This window comes from Salvia hispanica, chromosome 1, assembly GCF_029641045.1.
Source record: "Salvia hispanica isolate PSC_SH4W2 chromosome 1, Shi_PSC_v1, whole genome shotgun sequence".
Taxonomy (NCBI): Eukaryota; Viridiplantae; Streptophyta; class Magnoliopsida; order Lamiales; family Lamiaceae; genus Salvia; species Salvia hispanica.
The window spans coordinates 32,171,662-32,197,422 of record NC_142692.1 but is presented as its reverse complement, the minus strand read 5'-3'; the positions used below and the strand labels follow the sequence as shown (position 1 = coordinate 32,197,422).

The window sequence follows — 25,761 nt, the reverse complement described above, 5'->3', positions numbered from 1 at the left end:
TCAAAATTAATATTCCATTTGTTGTTAAAAATTACTATAAATTTTTTAATTTTTTAATAGTTAAACAGCACACTACCTTATACGTCATTTTATTTATAATTTATATCATTCCACTATTGACTATACTATTAATCACGTGAAGTTCATTTTCCACTAACACTACTTATATTGCACTTTCTCTCTTTCTCACTTTGTCAATTATACATTTAAACTCTGTTGAATCAAATGTTCATACTTTTCATGGACTAGGTAACTAAATCTAGTCTAATGGAGTACTATATCTTTTCAAACGCAACCCATGGTTAAGATGGTTACCTACTTTTAATCTAAATTCTAACGCCTTTTGGTCATTTGGAATAATTTGAAAAAATACTATATAGTGAAAAATATTCGAACTTGCCGTCTTAGCTCAGCTGGTAGAGCGCATGGCTTTTAACCATGTGGTCGTGGGTTCGATTCCCACAGACGGCGCATTTCATATTTTATTAGTTTTAATCGTTATTTTAAGCTCATTTATCAAATAAAAAAAAAATATTATTAATTACTACTGATTTGATCTGGCTATCAATTTACAAATGATTCATATTTAGAGGGTTTTTATGTTTTGAATCTCAGTTTCTTAATGATTTTTTTTAGATAAGTGGTTTACTGTCTCTTGAATAAAAGAGCCCTATAAAGTTTTTGCATTATTTGTTTATATTGCATGGAATATTTGAAAGAAAATAAATGAGCTTTACTTTGAGCAAAAAGTTTTTGTCCGGAGAGAAATTCTTTCCTTGGCACACAAAAGTTAGATGGAGATGCTTGATACTTTTGAACTAGATTGCAAAGATGAGAACCTCCTTCAACGCGCACTTTTTGATGAATAAATGATATAAATATTATCCAAAATGATCAAGTTGGTCAAGGTGTTCAAACTTTGTAGAGGTAAATTTTATTTTAAAAAATATTTTACTGTTATATTAGAAAAAACATCTTAATCCTCTTACAAAAAAAATAAAATTGAAGATAGTTGTACTAATTTTGATAACATATTCATAGATTATGACGTCAAATCATTTACGTTGAATACTGATAAATATGTAACTCCATAATTAGGCATGTATGCATCCGTTGTCGTCCAGCGGTTAGGATATCTGGCTTTCACCCAGGAGACCCGGGTTCGATTCCCGGCAACGGAATTATTTTTGTAATTTTGTTATGTTAATTTTTATTTTTTCGTTAAGCGCATTTATTGAGGCACTTTATTTTACCGTAGTATTTTTTTTGTCTGGAAATGAACAGTTATCTAAGTTTATTGAAACATATATTTAGGCAATTTTTTTGGTAAATTGGAGTTATTGAGGCATTTCTTTTTGATAAAATGGAGAGATTCTCAAGTTAATTGAGTTATTATTTTTTGATAAACTAGAGAAATTCTAAGATATGATATATAGTTGAGAAATAATGAAGTAAATGATTTTTACTGAACTTTTTGATAAAATTGATACTCCTAGTAATTATTATTATTATTATTATTATTATTATAAGATAAAATTGAACTTTTTGAACTGTATAAGGTAGAGTGGAAACAGAATAATAAGATATTTTTTATGAAATGTATTCATAAGTGAAGAGAAAATAAATTATTGCCCAAATAGAAATACTAAATCAATTACTTGGCATAGAGTACTACTCCTAGTATTTTGCTTTTCCAATAATTTCGTATTGATCAAATCTCAGCCGTCGATTCAGTGGCCTTGAAGAGGACTTCTGCTTTTTCCTCCGCATTTTTATATTCACTGCTGTTTTTGCACTTCCGCTCACTACTGATCTCACTCCAGCTAGAGAGGTATTCTCCTTCTCACAAATTCTATTATTTCTATATTTTGTAGGTTATTTGTGTTATGATTCCTTTCATTTCCGTTTCCCGTGAGTCATAATTTTGAAAAGTGAATCAGATTGCTTGTGGCATTAATGGCGGACGCAGTGAATTTATGTTTTTAGGCACATGTCTTTTTTCTCTTCAGGAGCGATGAGTGTGAAACTTAATTTATCACCAGACTGTCTGAATTTATATTATTCCTATGTTTTGTAGATTGATTTAGCTATACGATCATTTCATTTCATTTCCGGTTTATGTGACCGATAATATTTAAAAGTGCATCAGATTGATTTGGGTATTGATGGTGGACGTAGTGAATTTATGGTTTCAGGCGCCTGATTTTTATGCGATGACTGTGAAACTTAATTTTTTAACTGAACTGTCTGAATAGCAAAGATATTCTGCGTGAGATTTGCACTAGATTCTTTTGGAATTGATTGGGGTGAGAGATATATAATGCGATGTTTTAGTTTTCTGAACCTTCCAGATTTTGATTGTGGAATTTGTGTAGATGGCGTCATCCGGTCTAGTCTGCGAAACTGATGCATGGAAGGATTTAAAGGTAATACCATGTTTATGTTCGGACCATGTTCTTGAAGTGTTGCGGCGATGCACTTTGGTGTGGTAGTTAATGCATGCATTTCAGGCCCATGTTGAAGACATTAAAAAGACTCATCTGCGTGAATTGATGAGCGATGCGAAGAGATGCCAGTCCATGATGGTGTATGATGCTTGTTTTCTCTTCATGTTTTAAGTTTTTAAGTTTATGATAAAGAGGGAAGTTTTATGTAAAATGGTGTTGAATTTTGATTTTATGTCTTTGTGATGTCAGTGAGTTTGATGGGTTATTGTTGGATTACTCAAGGCAATGTGCCACTGTCGATACATTCAATAAGCTCAACAAATTAGCCGAGGTTCGTGATTCGTGAACCAACTTTAGTTATTATTGAAGGGGGGACTCATAGCATATATCTTGGTTCATACATGCATTTTGAACTCTGATTATGGTAGCTTGTCTTGTGTTACAGGCAGCTCATCTGAAAGAAAAGATTAACCTGATGTTCAGTGGAGAGCGTGTAAGTTATTGCTTGCTAACTTATTAATATATAGTCTCCGTAAGATGGTCTCTGCAAAACTTCCTTATGTTACTTGCACTTGCATATTTTCCATAGAGATGTTTCAAAAGTTATGTATCTGTTAAAATTTTCATATTGATACAAAGAATACAGCTCGACATTCCTACTTTCCTTTATCAGGCAAATGTCAGAAAAATATTCAAAGCATGAATCCACAAGAATGCTACTTTTTGAAAATTTTAGAAGGCAAAAGGAATGCCTTTGTCTTATATTAATGCAAAAAGCATGCACACAAACCATTAAGTATCTTTTATGGCATGTCTTTGACTATTGTTACCCTTAATATTAATCAATAAAGATCATGCAGTTCTCATGCATTTTCCATTACTGCATTGAGGACTAAGATTTGAAATATCCCAATAGTCATTACTTTATTTGAAACTTTTGCATTGGTTAGTGTGACAGAATAATAACTTAATTATTACAATGAGACATGCTTCTTTGACATTCTTCATCCAGTCTTTGTTTTTGAATTTTATATCATCAGATAAACAGCACAGAAAATAGATCTGTCCTTCACGTAGCTCTTCGTGCTCCAAGGGGTTCAGTTATAAACAGTGACGGGAAGAATGTGGTACCTGATGTTTGGCAAGTTCTTGATAAGATTAAGGATTTCTCTGACAGGGTCCGCAGTGATGCCTGGGTAATCCTTATTACCAAATATGTAGTAACTTTTGTTGGTTGGATCATAGATTTGTTTACCTATTTGGAAAATTTTAAAGGTTGGAGCCACTGGGAAGCCATTAACAAATGTTATTGCAATTGGGATTGGAGGAAGCTTTCTAGGCCCTCTTTTTGTTCATACAGCACTTCAAACAGGTTATCTTGATGCAAAGACATTTCCCCTTGTCTATTTGGATTTTTCTCCCCTGATGAAAAATCATCTGTCTCCAATGATGTCTACGTGGATTTTATAAAATATAGCTAATGCTTCACATGATCATGCAGACCCAGAAGCTGCTCAATTGGCTAGTGGTCGGAAACTGCATTTGTAAGAAATTATGCCCTTGGTTATTTCATCATTTCTATGTGTGTGTGTTCTCTCTTTCTAAGTTCTCTGTGTTTGTAATCTCTTTCTTAAGTTGATTACTTTGAACTTATGTAACTTAGAACAGCTTTCAAGCCTATATATCAACCTGAACATAGTCAAAGGGTCCAAGATCAATAGAGCCTCTTAGACTCGGTTAATATCTCTAAATTGAAACTCAAAACACCATGTTTTAGGTATCAGGGAAAATCAGTAGATTATCTAATACTTATTTTCTCTTTCTTCCTGTTATTTCATATTTCTCTTTCGAAGCTGTCTTTCTATGGCAAGTCTTTAGCTATTGTCACTGCTGCCTGCTTTCCTTCTCACCTTTTTGTTTGTTTTTATGGTGGGGGTTTGGGGGTGTAGGCCGTAGGGTAGTTTTTAAATTGGTAGTAGATAATAATGAGTTCTCACTTCTCTCATGTACTGAAGTACGCATCGATTAAGAGTTTCACGAGCTAAATACCGCTTTTACCTCATTGTTTTTTCTTTTCCTGTCGAAGTCTTGCAAATGTCGATCCAATTGATGTTGCAAGAAACATTACAGGGCTGAATCCTGAAACTACATTAGGTATATTTTCCTTTTTATTTAGTTATTTAGTTCCCTAGACAAAAAAATTCAAGCCACTTGATTGTTTTTACTCCCTACTTCTATGTTTTGCAGCTGTCGTGGTATCAAAAACTTTCACCACAGCAGAGACTATGCTCAATGCTCGGACTATAAGGGAGTGGATCTCAGCTGCCTTGGGGTGAGAACATTCCAAAATTAAACTTCTAGTCAATGATCTCAGAGTACACCTCAGGCCTTTGACTAATAATGTGAAACTAGCATTGGCAATATAGTTGCTGTTGATTGCTAATGGTAATTAAGATATCTGGGAATATCTTTGGTTTTGATGAAGTTGTGAGTGAAGTGTCTCATGTTAAAGTTGTTGAAAAAGGAGAAGTTAAAGGAAGTAGGTATTATGTAAAATGGGGATTCTACGACAATTTTTTGTTGCACGCTCGTTGAACTGTGTTAGATCCAATCTATGATTATTTTCTAGGGACGTAGGCAGCAAAAGTCTTTGGTGGGGGCTTGATTTTCAAATTTAAAGTTTGAGATTTTGATAAACTATTTTTTCTACGATTCAGTTTTGTGATAGGGGGTTTTACGCAACAGTTCACACAAAATGGCAACAATTTTTAGATTTTATTAGAACAAAAAGTTGAAATGTTCTGTTGATGGGAGCTTAAGCCCCTCTCTGAGCTCTCTCCTCTTCAGCGGCTCAACCACTATTAGTATCAGAGCCTGTAGTTGATTTTCATACCTTGGAGTTCTTCCTTAACATGTCAATTGTGTTTCACTTTGGCATATGATTATTTATATCTCTTCACGTGCTATTTCCAGACCTGAAGCGGTTGCAAAACACATGGTTGCTGTCAGCACTAACCTAACTGTGAGTGCCCTTTCTTTCCTCTTCCCCTGTTATATAATTCCCTGTAGCATTAAAAGCAACATACGTTCAATTATTTACTTTTGAAGTTTTCACGAGTCATTGTATTTCTTTACCCTTTTTTACTAGTAGTACATTTAAAAAAATCAGTTGTAGGAAAGACATTTTACTCAAAATTTCTTTTGATATCAGACCCACCCTAACTTTTCTTTGAATATTTGTGTCAATGCCATTAAAACATAAAGCTTTTCTTGTATAGTGTGCCTAGAGAATCATGTGTTTGTATTATCTACAAGTCAGGTTGTTCATAGGGTAATTATGGCTGTAAGTTGCACTTTTCCCGATCATGTTAAACATGGATTTGGATTTACTGATTAGACACTCTGCTACTTTTACACGCAGCTTGTAGAAAAGTTTGGCATCGATCCAAATAATGCTTTTGCTTTCTGGGACTGGGTGGGAGGACGCTACAGCGGTATGTTCTCTTTTATGTCAAATACTTGATTTAAAGGATGTCTAACTGGTTTCTGGACCACTGTTTGCAGTTTGCAGCGCGGTTGGAGTATTGCCTCTTTCTCTGCAATATGGTTTTGCAGTCGTTGAAAAGTATAGTAAAACACTGCTTTATTTTATTTAAAGCACTTACTTGTATGGTTAGTGTAGATAAGATATAACAACTGTTCACAGCCGATATGAAAGTATTTTAGTGCACTTCTTTTAAGTTTAGTTTTTCGCTGATTTGGTGACAATGATATGAAAGGTAATATAGGAAGTTCTTTTCTTTAAATGAGACAGATGTGTCATGGAACAATATTAATTTGAGGACATAATTATTGCAAGAAAACAAATTCTAAGAGTTTTTTGTCGCCAAAATGTAATTAATTCAACAACTTGAAATTTAGCCCCTAGTACAGAACACAAAATACCCTAAACAAATCTGAAATTGAAGGAATCAAAATCTAATAACTAGAACTCCTATGTCAGCCACAAAGCTACACACTTTAGTTTCTCTTAGCTGAGTACTTTGCCGCCCTATAGTTATCCTCTACATGTTCTTTCCATTCAATGCAGCCTCGTTTTTCTTTATATTATATGCCCTTTTCTTACACGATGATGTGATTTTATTGGAGCATGTCATGAACTTCTCATTTGGGCCTAATATTTTTGGGAACACTGACTTCGAAATCATTAATTGACCTTCAAATTTGGGAACCTTTTGCTTTTATTGCTTTCTTAACAGATTAAAATTTCAATATTTTTTGTTGGTTTAGATATATTATGTTTTTATTCTGAATCTCTGATATACTACTTTGCTTCACGTTGACTAATATTCTATTGTTTTTCTCTTTGGTGAAGGTTCCTCCAAGGAGCTTCAAGTATTGATCAACATTTCCATTCAGCACCTTTTGAGAAAAACTTACCTGTATGTTTATTCCTTAAAATGCTTAGTCTTAATGCTGCAATGTGTACTCCAACTGCTCGATTTATTACCTGCACACACTCTGTTGGAACAACTATTGAGTAGATTGACTTTGAAGCTAAGTCCTACACATCCAACTAAGAAGCACCAATTTTTATGAATATGTTGGTCTTTTAAGTATCATATGTCCTCTCTCTCTTCATTTGTATTTGATATTTTGATAGCCTTCTGTTCCTTGTTTCACTATTGAACTATGCTTTTGACTTGTAAAAACATCCCCTTGACAGTCTATATTGTATGTCTCTTGTAAATATCATTTATGTGTTTATGCAAAAATTATTTCTGCAGGTGCTACTGGGCTTGCTGAGTGTTTGGAATGTGTCGTTTCTTGGCTATCCTGCTAGAGTATGTTTATTAGCTGTCCAAGTTTATTTAAATATTCCCCATTAACTGATGCTTCACTTAAGCATAAAGGCACACTATTCCTTTTTTTCAGGCCATATTACCTTACTCTCAAGCACTGGAAAAACTTGCACCACATATTCAGCAGGCATGTCCTGATGACTCAGTGTTGATAGTTAATGTTTGTGTTTCTTGCATTTGAGGTTGACCTTGATATGTTATAAAAACACTATCTATTCAGGTTAGCATGGAGAGTAATGGGAAAGGTGTGTCAATTGATGGTGTTCCCCTTCCCTATGAGGCAGGTGAGATTGATTTTGGTGAACCAGGAACAAATGGACAACACAGCTTTTACCAACTAATTCACCAGGTAATGCCATAACATCTTGTATCAGTACATTCAGTTTTGTCCCAGTCATGCCGACTTAGTTGAGGTGCTCCATATCCAGGTAAACATTATATGAACTCTCATATTGATGATTAAACATAACCAGAAATATGAGAGTTTATAAGTTGTTTACATGGATATGTTGCTGGTTATATTTAATGTAGTCTCCGTCTCCTCTCTGAAAATGATCCTGTCATTTTCTGTTTTTCACTGTAGCATTTTGGTATATCGACATCCTATATTGTCTATAGATTTTGTTGGTCTCGGTAATGGATCCTACCCAACCAGTAACTTTTCACTGTGCCATTGTCGAAAGCAATCACTGCCTGGTTTTGCATATGTGATGTCGTATATTCTGGAATCATTGATTTAACCACTTGGCCGGTGAATTTCCAGGGTCGTGTTATTCCGTGTGATTTTATTGGGGTGGTGAAGAGTCAGCAACCTGTTTACCTGAAAGGTGTTACTTTTCTCCGATTTATCTGCTTTTAGGGATCCTATGATACCTTGTTTTAATTGAAACTGGGAACAATCCGAACAACATTGAACTCAGGCGGCTTGCTTATACAGGTGAATTGGTCAGCAACCACGACGAGCTCATGTCAAACTTCTTTGCCCAGCCAGATGCGCTTGCTTATGGAAAGGTGATAAACTAGTCCTATTTTACACATACGGCTTCAATTGAGGTTTACTATTTTCTTTTGTTCACTGGGAATATATGGATACTCATAGCATTGACACACTGAGCTCGTCCTTTGCTTCTTCTTTAAGTATACTCCCTCCGTCCGCGAATAAGAGTCCCGTTTCTCCATTTTAGTCCGTCCGCGAATAGGAGTCCCGGATCGCTTTTATCACAAATGGTAATAGGGTCCCACTTTCCACTAACTCATTCCACTCACATTTCGTCTAAAACTAATATATACAAGTGAGACTCTTATTCCTCTACTTTTTTCCACCCACTTTTCTTAACATTTCTTAAAACCCGTGCCGCCAAGAAATGGGACTCCTAATGGCTGACGGAGGGAGTATTATTTTTTGGTTCTACCTGTAAATATCTCGCATTATCTATCATTAAAGCTTCTGGATATCAGCATTTAACTATTGTTAGTTTTTCTCCAGACTCCCGAACAGCTGTTGAAAGAGAATGTTCCTAGTAATCTTATTACACACAAGGTAATTCCCTTACACTACCAGTTTATATGATCATCTCCTTCTGCCAAAGTTCGATACTGGGTCTGAAGATATACACTTTTTGCAGACTTTCTCTGGCAATCGGCCCTCTCTCAGTCTTCTGCTTCCTTCATTAAATGCTTACAACATTGGACAGGTGAACAATCTTGTTGTTGATGCTTGCTATACAAATCATTATTTTCTTCACGTGCTTGAACCTCGAAACCTAGTTCTTCATAATATTTGATCTTATCCTACTATATCTTGGTCCCACAGCAGAATTCTTGTTGCAAAATCTGATGTTGCCTGATTTGTACATGCCTGTTATGTTGCAGTTGTTGGCAATTTATGAGCATAGAGTTGCTGTAGAAGGATTTGTGTGGGGTATCAATTCCTTTGACCAATGGGGCGTAGAATTAGGAAAGGTACAAATTATATGATCAGACTTCACTTAACCTTACTACCTTTATGAGGGGTGCGTTATATTGCTAACTATTTAAGGTGCTAACTCCGCTAACTCATCAATACAGTGTATTAAAAATGTCAACACGGAGACATCAAAATGTCAAAATATAATATCAACACATTATATTGAAATTCAACAAAATTATGTGTTGACATTTTAATATTATCGTGTTGACATTTTTAATACACTGCATTGATGAGTCATCAAGTTAGCAACTTAAGAAAGTTAGCAATTGATCACACCCCTTATGATTCACCTATATTAACTTTTATAATCTCGTGATCTGGTCTAAATTACAAATCAGTCTCTGGCTACTCAAGTAAGAAAGCAGCTTCATGCATCTCGTAAGAACTCCGAACCTATTGAGGGCTTCAATTTCAGTACTGCAACACTCCTGACGCGATACCTAGAGGTATGACACGACCGTCTGTCAAGCAAATTCTTTTTTCTCTGTTGGACTTTATGATTATCAAACGTACACGGCTTGTTCTTGAAGTTGCATATGCACCATGGTTTTCTTAAGTAACATTAGGAATTATTCCATGTTTATAGTACACAACTTATACTGCTACGAGTACTTGTTACATTAGGCATTCTTACTAGAATGAGCAAAAAAAGATGAAAATTTGTTATGAACCCGAACAAGCTTGTAATTGGGCACTACCCACATTTTAAGAGCACTTCTGACTAGGCTTGCCATATGTGATAGGCGAGCAAGGACATTCTAAAGGAGGACTCCACAGTTTTGCCAAAGTTGTAAGCATCAACCGGACTGAAAAACGATCCGGTTAACCACAGGTTGATTTCGTTTCCCTGCAATGGAACAGCATAAAGAGTTAGCTTTGCTGCTATGACTGCTTAACTTGCAATTTTCCAAAGTTAGGTGAATACATATAACTGCCTACAACTGTACCTGTGCAGTTTCCCTTTGTATTTATCTTGTACTTGCAACATGGTGTACAAGACAAATCTTATTAAACGATCGAAATAAAAAGGGATCTTAAGAACTTATGTTTTGTAGTTGATATTTCAACACTAACATAACCAGAGTAAAACTATGTAAATATTAGCCACATTTTGTGTGTAAGGGCAAACATACCCTTATGAAAATACAATAGCAGTAAAGGTAAAACAATTAAGAAAATTCACTCTCATCGAACATACTGTCGTTAGATAGAGGATCTAAGTGGGGTTGGTCGATCAATTCCACTGCTGGCATATAGACTGGAAACTTTCATTAAATTTGGTTCTTGGGAGTGGTTGCACCGCCTCTGCCATCCGATGTCAGTAGAAGCCTTCTCCATTGCAGTGCAAAGAGTCGGCGACATTGTGTGTTGGATTAACATTGGGATTTTCTTAATTTAAAATTTTATCAAACGAGTATTTATTTTGCAATAATATAGTCTATATTTTTGAAGTTGTTTCAGTATTGGTTGTCATAATTTTTTTCCTCAATTATTGTTTTTTTGGAAATGAACATGTGATGGTGGAATGCGGCTCCCGCCAAGAAGTCTTGTTCTTTTGACTTGATGATAACAAACTTGCTTGGTCGAAATAAGCAATTCGATAAGAATCTGTTTGACGTTGAAAATAAGTGAGGTAGTCGTGTCGAGCCCAATTTGCCATCGGAGAAGACGAGGAAGGAGTGATCTAGTTTCGATACTAAAAATACGAATGATTTACATATATATTAATATGTTATCTAAGCAGACTTCATGCTCGAGCCAAATGTCCCGTCAGAGATGATAGAGCATGTGCGATCTTGTTCTATTATTAGCAAATACTCAGAAGTTATATGCGAAGTGACATATTGAAATTATTCTTCTATTATAGTGAAAATAACCTCTTAAAGAAGAGATATAGTCATGCATCTACTTTGGCAATAACTTTTTTGGCCACTTTATTTTGCAAAAGAAAAAGGCATCCCAGTTTAGCCTTTGCTGTCAAGTGCTACTCCTGGAATCCAACTTTCATGTTAGCCACTCTTTTGATAATACAAGTAAAAGCAGTAATTATTACTGAATCACCTTTAGTGTTTTAAGAATCAAATACGGAGTATATGATCAATTAAGACACTAGGGGCGGACGCAGAAAAAAATATCAGGATATGGTGAATTGTTGATTGTGTCATTGTGTGTGAGTTGGTACGATGAACCGATCGTTTATAACCGAACAACCAATCAACCACCCTTATTGTGTGTGATCGTGCACTAACACAAAAATATACCCTTCTTACCATTTTTTCATCACAGTCGATCGAATTTAGGAAGTAAACTACACTAATTATTTGATAGGATCAAGAGCTATTACAGCTATTCTCCCATTTGGAGCATGCTCTAGTGTAAAACTGTAAATATATTATACCAAGCACTGAGGCATCTCAACACCTTGCAGTAAGGATGCCCCAAGCCAGTATATATATATGGTGAAATAATTTATAAATATATGCTCCATGATTTCATATAATAATGTGATGGAGAAATCCAAAAAATTACATGATTGAGGCTGCAAACATTTGCAATTGCTCTCATTTCTGCTTTCTTGTCTTCCCCAGCTTGATTCTTAGTCGAACATCCTCCTTTGATTCTCTGCATTTACAAGAATGTACAAGATCCAAATGTAAGAGGAGATCATAAGCAAACATAATCCACTTCTTTCTAAATAATGAAACCAAGTATATGATTAAATCCCTTCACAGCAAGACTAACACAACATGATGCACCAAGGTGAATAAATTGTCTTAGTCCAAATATTAGATCTTAGCAGTTAGCACATAAGTCGATATTGAACGAATTTGAACTTAGTCCTTCGAATACTCATCATATGCATTGCAAATCGTGGAAAGTAAACACCTCCTTGAAAAGGAGAGCTTTCCCATGCCATCCTACTTGGAGTATTTCATGATCCAAATTTTTTCTAAATCAAGAAAGCCTAATGAAATCAACTATGTCCAATTGTATGATTAAGCTAGAAGACAATTTGATTTCAGAAACCTACTTTGTGAACAAATTTGGCCTTAGTCCAGGCATTAGATCTTAGCACATACTTTGATAGATTGAATGACTTTAAACTTAATCCTTAGAATACTCAAATCATATGAACTGCAAATCCCAAACCATCCTACTACCCCAATTTTGTATCAAACAAACACAATGCTCAAAAAGCATCAATATCATTTCAGGCTTAAAATTTGAGGAGCTCCATTGAGAGGCATACCTAGCAGCTGATTCAGCCGGGGGTGAGTCATAGATGTCGGCTGCACGGAACGACATCTTTGCAATCTCCCAAAAGGCAGAGTTCCTGACATTGGCAATCTCACTAGTCAAGTCTTGGTAAGCTGCCCCAAACGCATCCCTCCAAAAGCCTGGCAATTTAGCAACACTGCTGTGCTTGTACACATTCCACATTTGCTTCACCATCTTTTCCCTCTCATCCACATCCTACAACACCAAACTCAAGAAAGTAAATCATGATTGGTCTTAATTCTTCCAAAGATTCAATTTTTATTCTAGTTTCTGATCAGATCACTTGTTTATGAACTACCAAGATCCAACTTTTAGCATGTGTAACTATTCAAGATCCAATTTTTTTATACCATCTCAACTCTATATCAATAGTACTTCATCAGATCTCAAGCTAGCTAAGTAAAAATCACAGTAAATAAGATAAACCAAAAGGGAAAGAGTGATGAGAAATGAGTACCAAAACATCAAGATCAGAATGGAGAGAGGGGTCCAAGTCATTAGAGGCGTGTTTGAGGTTAACATCAGACCATTTTAGAGTGACAGTGCCAGTGAACATCGACCAGACTGCCAGCAGGGTTATGGCACCCAAAGCCCATAACTTATACTTCCCTCTCCCAAACACCCCCTCAAATCCACACCCATCTTTCTTCACACTCATATTTGCTGCTCCATTTATGCTGCTGCTGCTGCTAGGAACTGTTTGCCCTTCTTCATCTCTCATTTCTGCTTCTCAAAATCACCACCCCCTTCTCTCAGAGCTACTGAATTCCAATAATCAAAGAAAAAGTAGTGATTTTGGGTGCTTGAGAGTTGTACAGTGAGAACTGAGAGGAGATAGTGTGAAATTGTAGGTAGCTTTAATGGAAGAGACTAGAGAGAGTACAATAATCGCAGCACTTGGGAGGGTGATTTTACCTTGAATTGAAATCCCCACCGACGGTGGTGGGGCCATGGACTCATTCCCTCTTGTTTTATTTCTATTTCTAAACATGTTTTTGTCGGTCATTTTATTAGTAATTCATTGTACAGTTCAACCATATAAATTAATGTGTATCAATTCAGATCTGCATTTTATTATCCTCAGTAACTGAAAGTTGTTTTGAAACTGATCCCTCCTTTTCTACTCCTTTCTTCTTAAGAAAGTTGGATTCTTTTCTTTCATGAAAGAAGAAATATAATGTTAGATCTACGAATATCAATCGGGCCAGCCTAGCGGGATTCTTCATCTATTCATGATTATGAGTGTCCATTTGTCATTTTGGTTTCGGTTCGTCTATAATTAGGATATTTCCAATAACTTTTACTCATCAACGTCCTGCGAGTTGAGTTATAATCATGTCAACGAGTTAGAAGTCCCGATTAACTTTTGCTCCCCCGGTGTCCTGTGGCACTTGAGTCAGAAATCATTTTAGGCAATCCAAGGTAGTTGGATCTTTCTTATTAACAAAAAAATTATTCTATTTTCTACTTTATATTTTTTTATCTCCTTTATTCTCTTTCCACTTTTATTATCTATCTATTTGACTTCAAAACGTATTTTTAATTTTTATGTCAAAAAGAGTCTCAACTAAAATGAGACTGAAGGAGTATTAAAAATAGAAATAAGACATCACATTTCACTATCTCGTTTAACTTATTTTTTTAATATAAATTGATATATATATATATATATATATATATATATATATATAAATGAGATTAACATTCTTTTCCTCCCATTTTTTCCTTGTAACTTTTAAAATACACGTTGAACTCAACTGGAACTCCTAATCACGAACGAATAGAATATATTTCATGAAAAAAAAATTAGTAGTCAATTATGGGTTTTCGATTGATCAAAATTGAATTGTACATTGTCATATATTGCAATTGCCCAAGATTATCTGACATTAATATAGTCACGTAAGGATCTGTTCGATTGTAAGATTATATCTCATGATTGAATATGTATCATGTTTGATTCATAAGATTAAATTACACAACTGAATCATAAATGGATAGTCTTATGATAATTAGTCATAGCCATCTGATCTCTAATTAAAAATCCTACAACTTAATATGGATAATCATATATAATAAGCAGAAAATAATATTGATAGGAGCTAGGTTGTTTATATTTTATTTTAAAAATATAAGTTTGGATGATTTAGATGATTAACATGGACTTTGCCTAGTGATTTATACTAAATTTAGATAAATATAGAAATTTTATAGAAGAAATATTAAAAATTTAATTTTAATGAGGGCTTGAGCCCCCTTGTTGGCTTCACTTGAGTTCGCCCCTAATAATAACTTACTATTAATAAGTCATGAGAATCTACGATAAAATACATTGTTTGAAGTAGGCCAATATTATCTTACATTAATATAAAAATGTTAACACTGGCATAAACAGTAAACTCACATAGTCTAGTGGAGCACTAGTTGCGTAGAATTGAAAATACGCACACCTAATATTCTGAAAATGGGTTGAATTCATGCCGAGTTCACACTGGTTTGGTCAAATTGGGTATTAAAATGATAGTAGGCTTACTAATAATAATTAATAATAATCATCTCACATTAGTCTTCTATTTCTGATTGATATGCGCCTTAAAATGTGATCTACCCGACAAGACTTCATTAAATCTTTCTCTTAGTACTACCTATAATATTAAGACTGTTGACTTCGACTAGTGAATATCGAGTGAAGCTCTTTATATTTTTTATTAGTAGTTGAATTTAGAAACCCAACTCAATTCATATACTACTTTTATAAAAGAAAATAATATAATAATGTATAATATGAATTTTAATACTACAAAAGTAGGAAGATGGAAAAAATGAAATTGAAATATTACTAAATCTTGCCGTTTTGCATCCAAATGAGGGGAAGAATCGGTATTTCAATCCCAACCCATAATCATACACCAGACATGGCTTATGGAGATGTGGAATTCACTTCAACAATCCTTACTTCATTTCCAATCATTATACTACTAAACTTAAATTCATTTAAACTCATATTTAGTGTAAATATCACATAAAATATTAGTATTTAATCTAATAATTTATACTAAATTCAAATTTTAAAGAATATTCTCTATATTATAGTACTCCCTCCGTCCCAGAGAAGTTGGCATACTTTGAAAATGGCACGGAATTTTAGTAGGTTTTGTTTTGTGTGTTAAATGGAGAGAGAAAATATAATTTTTATATTCATGTGAGAGAGAACTTTTTCCAAAAAAGGAAATGTGACATCTTTTGTGGGACAAACTAAAAAGGAAAGTATGTCAACTTCTCTGGGACGGAGGGAGTACTTTTGTTACTCACAAAATTTGAAAAAGCTTTTGATTTTAGTTTAGTGGGTACACTAAAATCTAAAATAAGATAGGTAATTAGGTCCAATAGTACGACAAAACCAATCCTGTTTTTTATTTTTGAAAAAAAAAATACAGTACCTATTTTTAGGTTTTACACTAAACCAAAATTAATTTTTTTTCAATTTTATGAGTAAAAAAAAGCGTAATATAGAGAATATTATTTTAAGATAGAGTTTAGTATAAATTATTGGAGGAAAATCATATTTGACGTAATATTTATATTAGGGCACGTTCACTTTACAAGAAATGCCAAAAACTGCCAAGAAATGGGCTCAAATCTGTTCATTTCCATTGTTTGCTTTACAAGAAACAATTCATTAAAGTCGGAGAATTGATGGTAAGCCCACACTATTCATAAGAAATAGAGCATATTCATCCCCCTTAAATAATGAATTGACAATGCTAACCTTACTTTCCACCTCATCATTTCTTACATAGTGCTGTATTCACACAAATTGCTAAATTGGTGGAAGGTAAAATGGTCATTGTCATATTTTAGTTGGCATGATCTACATCTGAAAGACTCTACTCATAGCTCATGCACCATTTCTATTATATGCATCCCACAGAGAGGGTACAGGCCCAAAGGCTCTGTACAGAACTTTACGTCACTTAGGGTTCTTCATGTTTTACGTCACTTAGGCCCAAAGTGTTTAATTTGATTAATCTCACTTACCTTGCTACCAACATTCCTGATAGTATTGTCCCTCCAGCTATAGCAAAGCTTCAGAATCTGCAGACTGTAATTATGGATCTGATGTTCGTTTGCCGGTGGAGATTTGGAGCTTGAGGAAACTGAGACATCTTATCGCCTTCTCATTTTGCCCTTTACTCCTTCCCAAAAGAGCAACTCTTTCTCTAGAAAACTTGCAAACACTTTACATGTTAACAAACTTTGCATGTAGTGGAAGAATGGTGAGAATGATTCCCAACATTAAAAAGTTGGGAATATGCTACTCTGGAATGAAGTTTGGTGTAGGTTACCATCTTGACAATCTTATACATTTTCTTCTACTTGAGAAGTTGAAATTGGAGTGCATAGTTCATTTGTGCCACATCTTGACAATCTTGCTTTTCCTCCATCTCTGATAGTTCATTGTGTGGCGGATGGATTTCTAGGAATGATATGACGATTGTTGGTTCGTTGCCAAATCTTCATGTTTTGAAACTAAAGAACTATGCTTGCCATGGGGAACACTGGGAAACCGTTGATAAGGAATTTGGTAATTTGATATACATCTACTTATTGATGAATCAAATCTTGTGTTGGACAGCTGAATGTAGTCACTTCCCGAGGCTCCAATGCCTAACGTAACGCTCCATCGTTGTCCATACTTGGATGAGATTCCATATGATATTGGAAATATTTCATCACTGCAGCTGATTGAGATCGATGATAGTAACCAATCTCTTTTATACCCGGCAAAAAAATACAAGAGGAACACCGAGAATTTTGGGGAAAAGTTGTTGTGAAGCGTTCTTGATCCTCTTTCAAACTTGATTGTGTGTGCTTGACATAAGGTAAAGTTTTCATAAAAGTTGCAATGTTTGACATAATTTTTAGCAACCATACTTTTTACAGTAGGCTAATTGAGAGGTTATGCAAATGCACACACTTTAGTCAATAGCTAAACATCTTCCTCTCTTTTGAACATTTCTCAGTTCATAGAATGCCGGTTAATTCCTGTCATTTTTTATTTTGGTTTTTCAGATGCAAGAGCTTTGATGGGGTAGCTTATCATATATTCTACTGATTATAGAGGCAGAGAATTAAAGGTGCAATGGTTGGTGATGTTTATTTAGGTATGAATTGTTGATAAAATCCTACTTGTTTGAAAGCTGGTTTCAAATAACTGTGAATGGTAAATTTTGTGTTATAGCAATGTACTCCCTCCATCACAGAGAAGTTGGCACACTTTCCTTTTTAGTTTGTTCCACAAAAGATGCCACATTTCCCTTTTTGGAAAAAGTTCTCTCTCACATAAATATAGAAATTATATTTTCTCTCTCCATTTAACATACAAAACAAAACCTCCTAAAATCCCGTGCCATTTTCAAAGTATGCCAACTTCTCTGGGACGGAGGGAGTACTTCTCAAGTTAAATGTTTGTTTAGATTCATTTTCTTGTATTAGTCTACAAGAATAGGACTTTGTATCAAGTTAAATGGTTGAGGACTTTGTTCCATTCGGTAAATAGCTTTATTTGTAAAAAAAAAAAGGGAATCAAATTCCATTAGAACTAGAAAAGAATAAATTGTTTGTTCTTGCTTTAAACTTTTACTACATTCTTGTCAACTTTATTAGTTGAAGCTGAATGTCTGTATGCCATTCTTATTCTTAAATACTCCCTCCGTTCCATAGTAATGGAGGCTCTTTTCAGCACAGAGATTAAGAAAAATAGTGTTAGATGAGTTAAGTAAAGGGAGAATAAAATAGAAAATGAAAAAGGTAGAGAGATGGAGAGAGAAAAAAGTAAGAGAGAGTAAAGTAGGTGTGAAAAAATTGCGTTGATTTTTACTAAAAAGGGAAATGAGTCTATTACTACGAAACGTACTAAAATGACAAAATGATTATATTACTATGGAACGGAGGGAGTATGAATGATGGTTGATAAAAGCGTACTACTCACAAGTAAGCTAGTTTCAAATAATGGTGAATGATAGTAGTTAAAATTTTGTGCTTCTAGAAGTTAGATGTTTGTCCAGACAAATGAAAAATGAAAAAGGAAAATAATACATAGTTGGTGTTTGGTTTCTAAGATAAAATAATAGGAGTACCAAGATATAATCTATGATTGAGTTGTGAGATTATTTTAGTCATACGGGGTTAGCTATGACTAATTATTCATCTAGGATTGAGTTGAAGGACTAAATCTTATAAACCAAACACATCATTAATTTAATCCGGGATACAATCTTGCAGACCGAACACCCCCATAAAAAATAAAACGCCTCTACTACAGAGGGATGGAGGGAGTAATTTTTTGTGCTTCTAGAAGTTAAATATTTGTCCGCACAAATGAAAAATGAAAAAGGAAAATAATACATATAAAAAGAGTAATTTTTTGTGCTTCTAGAAGTTAAATGTTTGTTCGGACAAATGAAAAATGAAAAAGGAAAATAATACATATAAAAAGAGTAATTTTTTGTGCTTCTAGAAGTTAAATGTTTGTCCGAACAAATGAAAAATGAAAAAGGAAAATAATACATATAAAAAATTATGCAAAAGGAAAATAATACATACAAAAAATTATCAGAGCGAGGTTTCGATCCTCGGACCTGTGGGTTATGGGCCCACCACGCTTCCGCTGCGCCACTCTGATTGATGGTTAAAATAATCTATTTTATAATATATAAATAAATTGTCCATAGTCATTTATCCTTTTTAAAGCAATTATCTCCTTCTATGATTATAAATAACAGGGAAAATTACCAATTAAACTACAATTTTGGTTGACTTAGGATTTATACCACAGCTTACGATGTTAGCTAATTAAATCACTTCATAATTTATTACACTTTTGCAATTGTCTCATAACTTAAAATTTTTTGGCTGAATACGTGGCATTATTTAGTGACATGACATTCTGAAGTGGTATTATAAAACTAAAAAACCATGGAATGATCGAACCAAGAACGTTTTTCTTTTAAAAAAACCCCTCAATCTGAAAATGATGGAATGAGACAGCGTCATTTTGAGGAGTGTTGAGACGACGTCGTTTTAAATAACGACGTTTTGTCCATGTAGGAAAACACGGGCGTCCATATCATTGCATAATCGTCGAAAATTTTAAGTTACGGTACAATTGCGAAAGTGTTACTATAAGGTACTCCCTCCGTCTCACAAGAGAATGCATTTTCTAAATTTAGAAATTTTACTTACACGGGCAGCGGCTGAACGCGGGGGCTTGCCGGCGCCGGATATCCTACTACCTCGCCTTGGCCGCCCCACCCCGCCCAGAAAGTTTGAGTCTGGTTGCTGCAAAGAAATCGTGGAAGAAGACATGCCAGGGATTATTGGAAAGAAATCATGTAATTATGGTGATTGATTCCAAATTGATTGTATACCATAACTAGATAGGATCTCCAATGATCTCGTTTACCATATGTAAATTTTCTCTACCTATAAAGGTTGTAACCCTAGCACATATTGAATTAAGCAATAAAATACATCTTTCTGGTCCCAAATTATTTCTTCATGGCATCAAGAGCAGGAAGAATACTGGCTCAGAGAAATCTCATCATAGCCGTGTAATACCCAATTCTCGGCATTTACCTAAAACCAAAAACAGAACCCAACTCTCACATCCAAAATGTCAGACACAGACGAGGAGAAACCAACAACCGAATCCTCAAAATTGAGGACAAACAAGAACGTTACCGTGGCGTTCAAATTAAACAGGAAGAACTACCTGTTGTGGTCGCGCTTGATGAAAGTCGCGATAGGAAGCAAGAGGGGATATTCACATATCCAAGATGAACCGCCGGAACCAGGCAGCAAAGGATATCGGGAGTGGGAAGAAACCGATCTGGTAGTCTTTTCTTGGATCATCGATAACATCGAAAATGATATTATTGCTGATTTCGCTCACCACCAAACTTCCAAGGCGTTGTGGGATAACCTCGTAATCACATTCGAAGGCAAGGCAGATCCATATCTGATTTATGACCTGGAGGACAAAATAATATATATGAGACAGGGAAATCTTGATCTTGAGACATATTACCGGCGAATCCACGGATTGTGGGTAAATATTGATCGAACTCAGAAGCAACCAGTCACGTGCTGTGACAAGGGGATCGAGCAGTATCGGCAGCACGCAAGTGAGAAACGGCTTATCAAATTTCTCACGGGCTTGAATCAGGAGTATGACCACACCCGTCGGGAGATCCTCAAAGAACAGCCGTACCCCTCAGTCGAAGAAGCCTACGGATGGGTGAAGAAGGAGGCGGCTCGACAGAAATCATGCCACCGGCATCCGCTCCACCCACCGGAGACTCCACTGGCGTGGGAAGCGCCGATGCATCATCAGGGGAAATAGGCTACGGATTCGGGGCACAGAGGGATCGACCGAATAATCGTGGAAGCCAGCAACGACTGCCACCTGCCGGAGCCACATACCAAACCGCCGGAGGGAAGCCGGAAAAAAGCAAGCTGTGGTGCTCCCACTGCGGGAAGAATAAGCATACGAAGGGGACTTGCTTCCTCCGGGTGGGATACCCGGAATGGTGGGACGATAAACAGAAGGCACGAGCCCAAGGGAAGCTCGCTGCCGTCGGAATCGCGGAAATCAACCAATGACAGATTGCCCCAAATCAGAACAGAGAAGGGGCGATTGGAGGAGGGAATCAGTCTAATTATCCTCCCCAACCGGAAATCGGCGGCGGTAGTGGCGGCGGCGGTGGAAGTGGCATCCGGATCGGAAATCTTGTGGAACGAACCGGAGCGGCGACAGAGGGTCAAAACTGGGGAGGCGGCGCAATGACAGGAGGTAAAGGGTTTGATTCTCGATCAAACCCTAACAAATCCTTTAAATTTCATAGTCAAACCCCCTTTTATGTTAAATACCAAAATATACCCCATTCCCTTAAAAATAAACCCCCCTGATTTCTCCTATTATAATAAGCTGCCCAGATTTGTTAGAAATTGCAAGATAACCCTAAATGTTGACCAAATTGACACCCAAAACCGTTTTGCACCTTTGATGAATATTTCCGCTGCATTCAACGTGCAAAATAGTGATAAATTGGATAAAAGGGGATGGATTTTTTATTGTGGGACTACAGATACCATGACCCCAGAGAGAACAGACTTTAGTGACTTTAGTGAGATCACTAAGACTTATATTAGAACTGCAAATGGAGAATTAATTAAAGTAGCAGGGGCCGGAACCATAGAAATTTCTCCAAATCTTCGTTTGTCGAACTGTTTAATCGTGCCAAGCTTGTCCCAAAGATTGATGTCAGTAAGCCATGCCACAAGAGAACTGAATTGCACTCTCCTGATGCACCCAAATTATTGTATTTTACAGGATATTCGGACGAGGAAGATCGTTGGGCGTGGCACTGAGAACCAAGGACTCTACTATGTGGATGGGGTAGCTCAACATGGCAGTGCAATGCTAGCTCACAGATCCACAAGAGAGGAGGCTTGGCTGTGGCACAGAAGACTAGGACATCCTTCCTATGGTTATTTTCAACTTTTGTTTCCAAATTTTAAAATTCCTAGAGATTTTTCTTGTGAGACATGTGTTTTGGCCAAGAGCCACAGACAATCTTTCAAACCTTCAAATACCCGTATGAAATTTATGTTTGAACTAGTGCATGCCGATGTGTGGGGCCCTGCACCTGTTATTGGGGGAAAGGGATTTAGATATTTTGTTACTTTCATTGATGATTGCACTAGGATGACATGGGCGTATTTCTTGAAACACAAATCTGAAGTGGTCGAAAAATTTGTTCTCTTTTTCCATATGATCCAAACACAATTTCAAACTACCATAAAAATCCTTCGGTCTGATAATGGGAGGGAATTTGTCAATAGTGACATGTTTGAATTTTTTAGGAAAAAAGGTCTTGTTCACCAAACTTCTTGTGCCTACACACCCGAACAAAATGGGGTAGCTGAGAGAAAAAATAGAACAATTCTAGAAGTAACTCGTGCCATTATGATTGAATCCAAAGTCCCAACCTTTCTTTGGCCAGAAGCCGTGGCAACCTCCATCTACCTCATCAACCGATTGCCCACCAAAATCCTCAACAAAAAAACTCCCCTTGATATCCTCTCCCAACAAGCCAAAATACCTGAATCCCTCAGCATGTCACCTAAAGTGTTTGGGTGTACAGTCTATGTCCATATTCCCAAACGTGAAAGAACTAAATTTTCTCCTTGTGCTACTAAATGTGTTTTTGTGGGATACGGGATAAACCAAAAGGGTTATCGATGCTTTGACCCGAATTTCTGAGTCGGCCCTCCACCAGAGTCTCCTCAACCACCTCAAGATCAACCTCAACCGATATCCTAGGTATCCCCTGTACCAATTTCTGAAGAGAATATTGTAGTTAATGCTAACACTGCAGAAGAGGAGAAAGAGGATAACACCATTGATAGTGACACTGGGAAGTATGCTCTCCCATATCGAAATACTCGGGGCATTCCGCCAAAACGATATTCTCCCGAGAAGATTGGTGCAAAGAGCAGATCGGGCTGCAAATTTTGTGCAAAGAAATTTGAGCAAGATGGCACGTGCTTTTGAAGCGGCACTCTATGAGGAAGAAGAAATTCCGTAGACTGCCGAGGAAGCAATGAAGCACAGACACTGGAGAGAGGCCATGTTTACAGAGATGAAAGCATTGATGAAAAACAACACATGGATAAAGGGAAAACTACCAGAAGGGGTCAAAGCCGTGGGGTGTAGATGGGTATTTACTATCAAGTGAAGACCAGATGGTTCAGTCGAGAGATATAAGGCGCGACTTGTAGCAAAGGGGTACACTCAGACATACGGAGTCGACTATGCCGAGAGCTTCTCGCCTGTGGCAAAGATCAACACAGTCAGGGTACTTTTCTCAATTGCAGCCAACAAGGATTGGCCACTTTATCAGTTCGACGTGACGAATGCTTTTCTACATGGAGAACTGCCCAGACCAATTTTTATGATACCTCCTCCGGGATTCACGTATGAGTTTCAGCCAGGAGAGGTGTGCAAACTCCAGAAGACATTGTATGGGCATAAGCAGTCTCCAAGGGCTTGGTTCAGTCGATTCACTGAAGTGATGAAAAAATATGACTACAAGCAGAGCAACTCATATCACACATTGTTCATCAAAAAGAAGAATGGGAAAATCACGTGTCTTATCGTCTACGTTGACGACATGATCATCACAGGGGATGATGAAGAAGAGATTGCCGAATTGAGGAAGAACTTATTCAAAGAGTTTGAGATGAAGGATCTGGGTCTTCTCAAATATTTTTTAGGAATTTAAGTTCTTAGATCAGAAAGAGGAAGCTTCATCAATCAGAGAAAGTATATTCTTGATCTTTTAGCAGAAGTTGGCATGGTAGACTGAAAGCCGGCAGACACCCCAATGATACAAAATCACGTATTGTAGATAGTTGAAGGAGCGAAGCTCACAGACAGGGGGAGATATCGGAGGCTGGTAGGTAAGCTCATTTATCTTTCTCATACTAGACCCGGCATAGCATATGCTGTGGGAGTAGTTAGTCAGTTCATGCACTCACCACAAGAAGATCATTGGGAAGTTGTTCTACGAATTGTCCGATATTTGAAGGGTACTGCAGAGCATGGGGTACTGTTCGAAAAACATGGGCACTTAGATATTAATGGATTTACTGATGCAGATTGGGCAGGGAACCCAAATGACCGAAAATCCACGGCAGGGTACTTAACATTGGTAGGAGGAAATCTAGTCACATGGAGGAGCAAGAAGCATAAGGTAGTTGCACTTTCAAGTGTAGAAGCAGAATTCCGTGGAATCAAAAGTGGCCTCACTGAGATATTGTGGCTAAGGAGGCTCATGACAGAGCTTGATCTGTACATACCAAAACCGTGTAGACTGTTCTGCGATAACAAAGCTGCGATTAGTATCTCTGAAAATCCAGTTCAACACGATAGAACTAAACACGTGGAAGTCGACAGACACTTCATCAAGGAGAAAATTGAAGCCAAGATTGTCGAGTTTCCATATGTGAAGTCGGAAGATCAGTTGGCAGACATTCTAACCAAAGCTGTGAATTCCAAATCATTCAAGGAAGTATTGAGCAAGTTGAGTATCGGAAACCCCGTTACTTAACTTGAGGGGGAGTGTTGGAAAGAAATCATGTAATTATGGTGATTGATTCCAAATTGATTGTATACCACAACTAGATAGGATCTCCAATGATCTCGTTTACCGTATGTAAATCTTCTCTACCTATAAAGGTTGTAACCCTAGCACATATTGAATTAAACAATAAAATACATCTTTCTGGTCCCTAATTATTTCTTCAGATATGAATGGAGTTTTAAATTGTAAGCTAGGGAAAAGGCTATAAAAATAGACACCTATAAAATGTACTCCATCATCCTTTCTAGAGCCTAGCACGTTTTTCAATGTTTGTAAGCTATTTACTTCTAATAAAATTATAGAAATATGTTTGTACCCGAATATATAAAAAAGAAGATAAGGGTGATCAAACAATTAAATAAAGAGCGCAACAAATTGAAAAATTAGTCTAATTTAGTTGATCAAATTTGACAACTTAATGCTTAGAATTTCATATAATAACACTGAAATCAAGAAATTTATTGGTTTGGAACATGTATTTGCTTGTATTTATCAATCTAATGTGTTAAAATATATAATTAAATATGTCTAAATCTGCACTTTTTAAAATTGATGAGATGTTCAATAGTTTAGAGACGGTAAAATTTAATTAAATATTTGTTAATTTCCAGTTAAATCTAATATTTTTAATATTTAGTCGAGGCTCAATACTATATTTATATATTCAATTAAAATTGCACATTTAAAAGTTATGATAGTGAATTCAAATTTGTAGATTACAATTTAATATATCGATTTTGAATGAGGTAGTTAGGAATTTGGTTGAGTTTTGTGATATATGATTGTGTGAATTTGAGAATTGGGATATAAACTTGAAAAAATATTACATAAAAGATTAAATTTTACTTACTCCGTCTCTTAAAAATAGTTCACATTTATCGTTTTGGGATGTCCTTAAATATAGATCAATTCTATTTAAGGAAATTTTTTTCACTCTAATGAGATGAGATCACATTTTCTTTTTATCTCTCTCTTACTTTACTAATTATGCATTA

General features: G+C 36.0%; 3 protein-coding genes, 2 non-coding genes and 1 pseudogene across 5 annotated transcripts; 5 read left to right on the top strand and 1 right to left on the bottom strand.

Annotated features, from left to right (window-relative positions):
* The first annotated feature begins 398 nt into the window (after positions 1-398).
* Positions 399-471, top strand: TRNAK-UUU (transfer RNA lysine (anticodon UUU)). Its single transcript has one exon. It is a non-coding gene; the product is annotated as a tRNA-Lys (tRNA).
* Positions 472-1,109: 638 nt separating this feature from the next.
* Positions 1,110-1,181, top strand: TRNAE-UUC (transfer RNA glutamic acid (anticodon UUC)). Its single transcript has one exon. It is a non-coding gene; the product is annotated as a tRNA-Glu (tRNA).
* A 545-nt stretch (positions 1,182-1,726) lies between these two features.
* On the top strand, positions 1,727-10,323 carry LOC125223544 (glucose-6-phosphate isomerase, cytosolic). Its single transcript, XM_048126741.2, has 24 exons — positions 1,727-1,831; positions 2,376-2,426; positions 2,511-2,587; positions 2,697-2,778; positions 2,893-2,940; positions 3,488-3,643; positions 3,723-3,819; positions 3,949-3,991; positions 4,534-4,601; positions 4,695-4,779; positions 5,421-5,469; positions 5,869-5,941; positions 6,012-6,072; positions 6,823-6,889; positions 7,235-7,291; positions 7,383-7,436; positions 7,530-7,658; positions 8,073-8,136; positions 8,247-8,320; positions 8,796-8,849; positions 8,935-9,003; positions 9,182-9,271; positions 9,617-9,724; positions 10,022-10,323. Exons 2-24 carry the CDS (start codon positions 2,376-2,378, stop codon positions 10,070-10,072), a joined length of 1,707 nt encoding a protein of 568 aa, XP_047982698.1. The 5' UTR covers positions 1,727-1,831; the 3' UTR covers positions 10,073-10,323.
* Positions 10,324-11,649: 1,326 nt separating this feature from the next.
* LOC125223560 (uncharacterized) lies at positions 11,650-13,465 on the bottom strand. Its single transcript, XM_048126761.2, has 3 exons — positions 13,015-13,465; positions 12,529-12,752; positions 11,650-11,900 (listed from the first exon to the last, which is right to left on the bottom strand). The coding sequence occupies exons 1-3, from the start codon at positions 13,276-13,278 to the stop codon at positions 11,840-11,842; spliced, it is 549 nt and encodes a 182-aa protein (XP_047982718.1). The 5' UTR covers positions 13,279-13,465; the 3' UTR covers positions 11,650-11,839.
* A 2,700-nt stretch (positions 13,466-16,165) lies between these two features.
* Positions 16,166-17,423, top strand: LOC148933627 (putative late blight resistance protein homolog R1B-23; annotated as a pseudogene).
* Positions 17,424-20,232: 2,809 nt separating this feature from the next.
* Positions 20,233-20,961, top strand: LOC148933626 (uncharacterized). Its single transcript, XM_089060816.1, has one exon. The coding sequence runs from the start codon at positions 20,233-20,235 to the stop codon at positions 20,959-20,961; it is 729 nt and encodes a 242-aa protein (XP_088916942.1).
* The last annotated feature ends 4,800 nt before the right edge of the window (positions 20,962-25,761 follow it).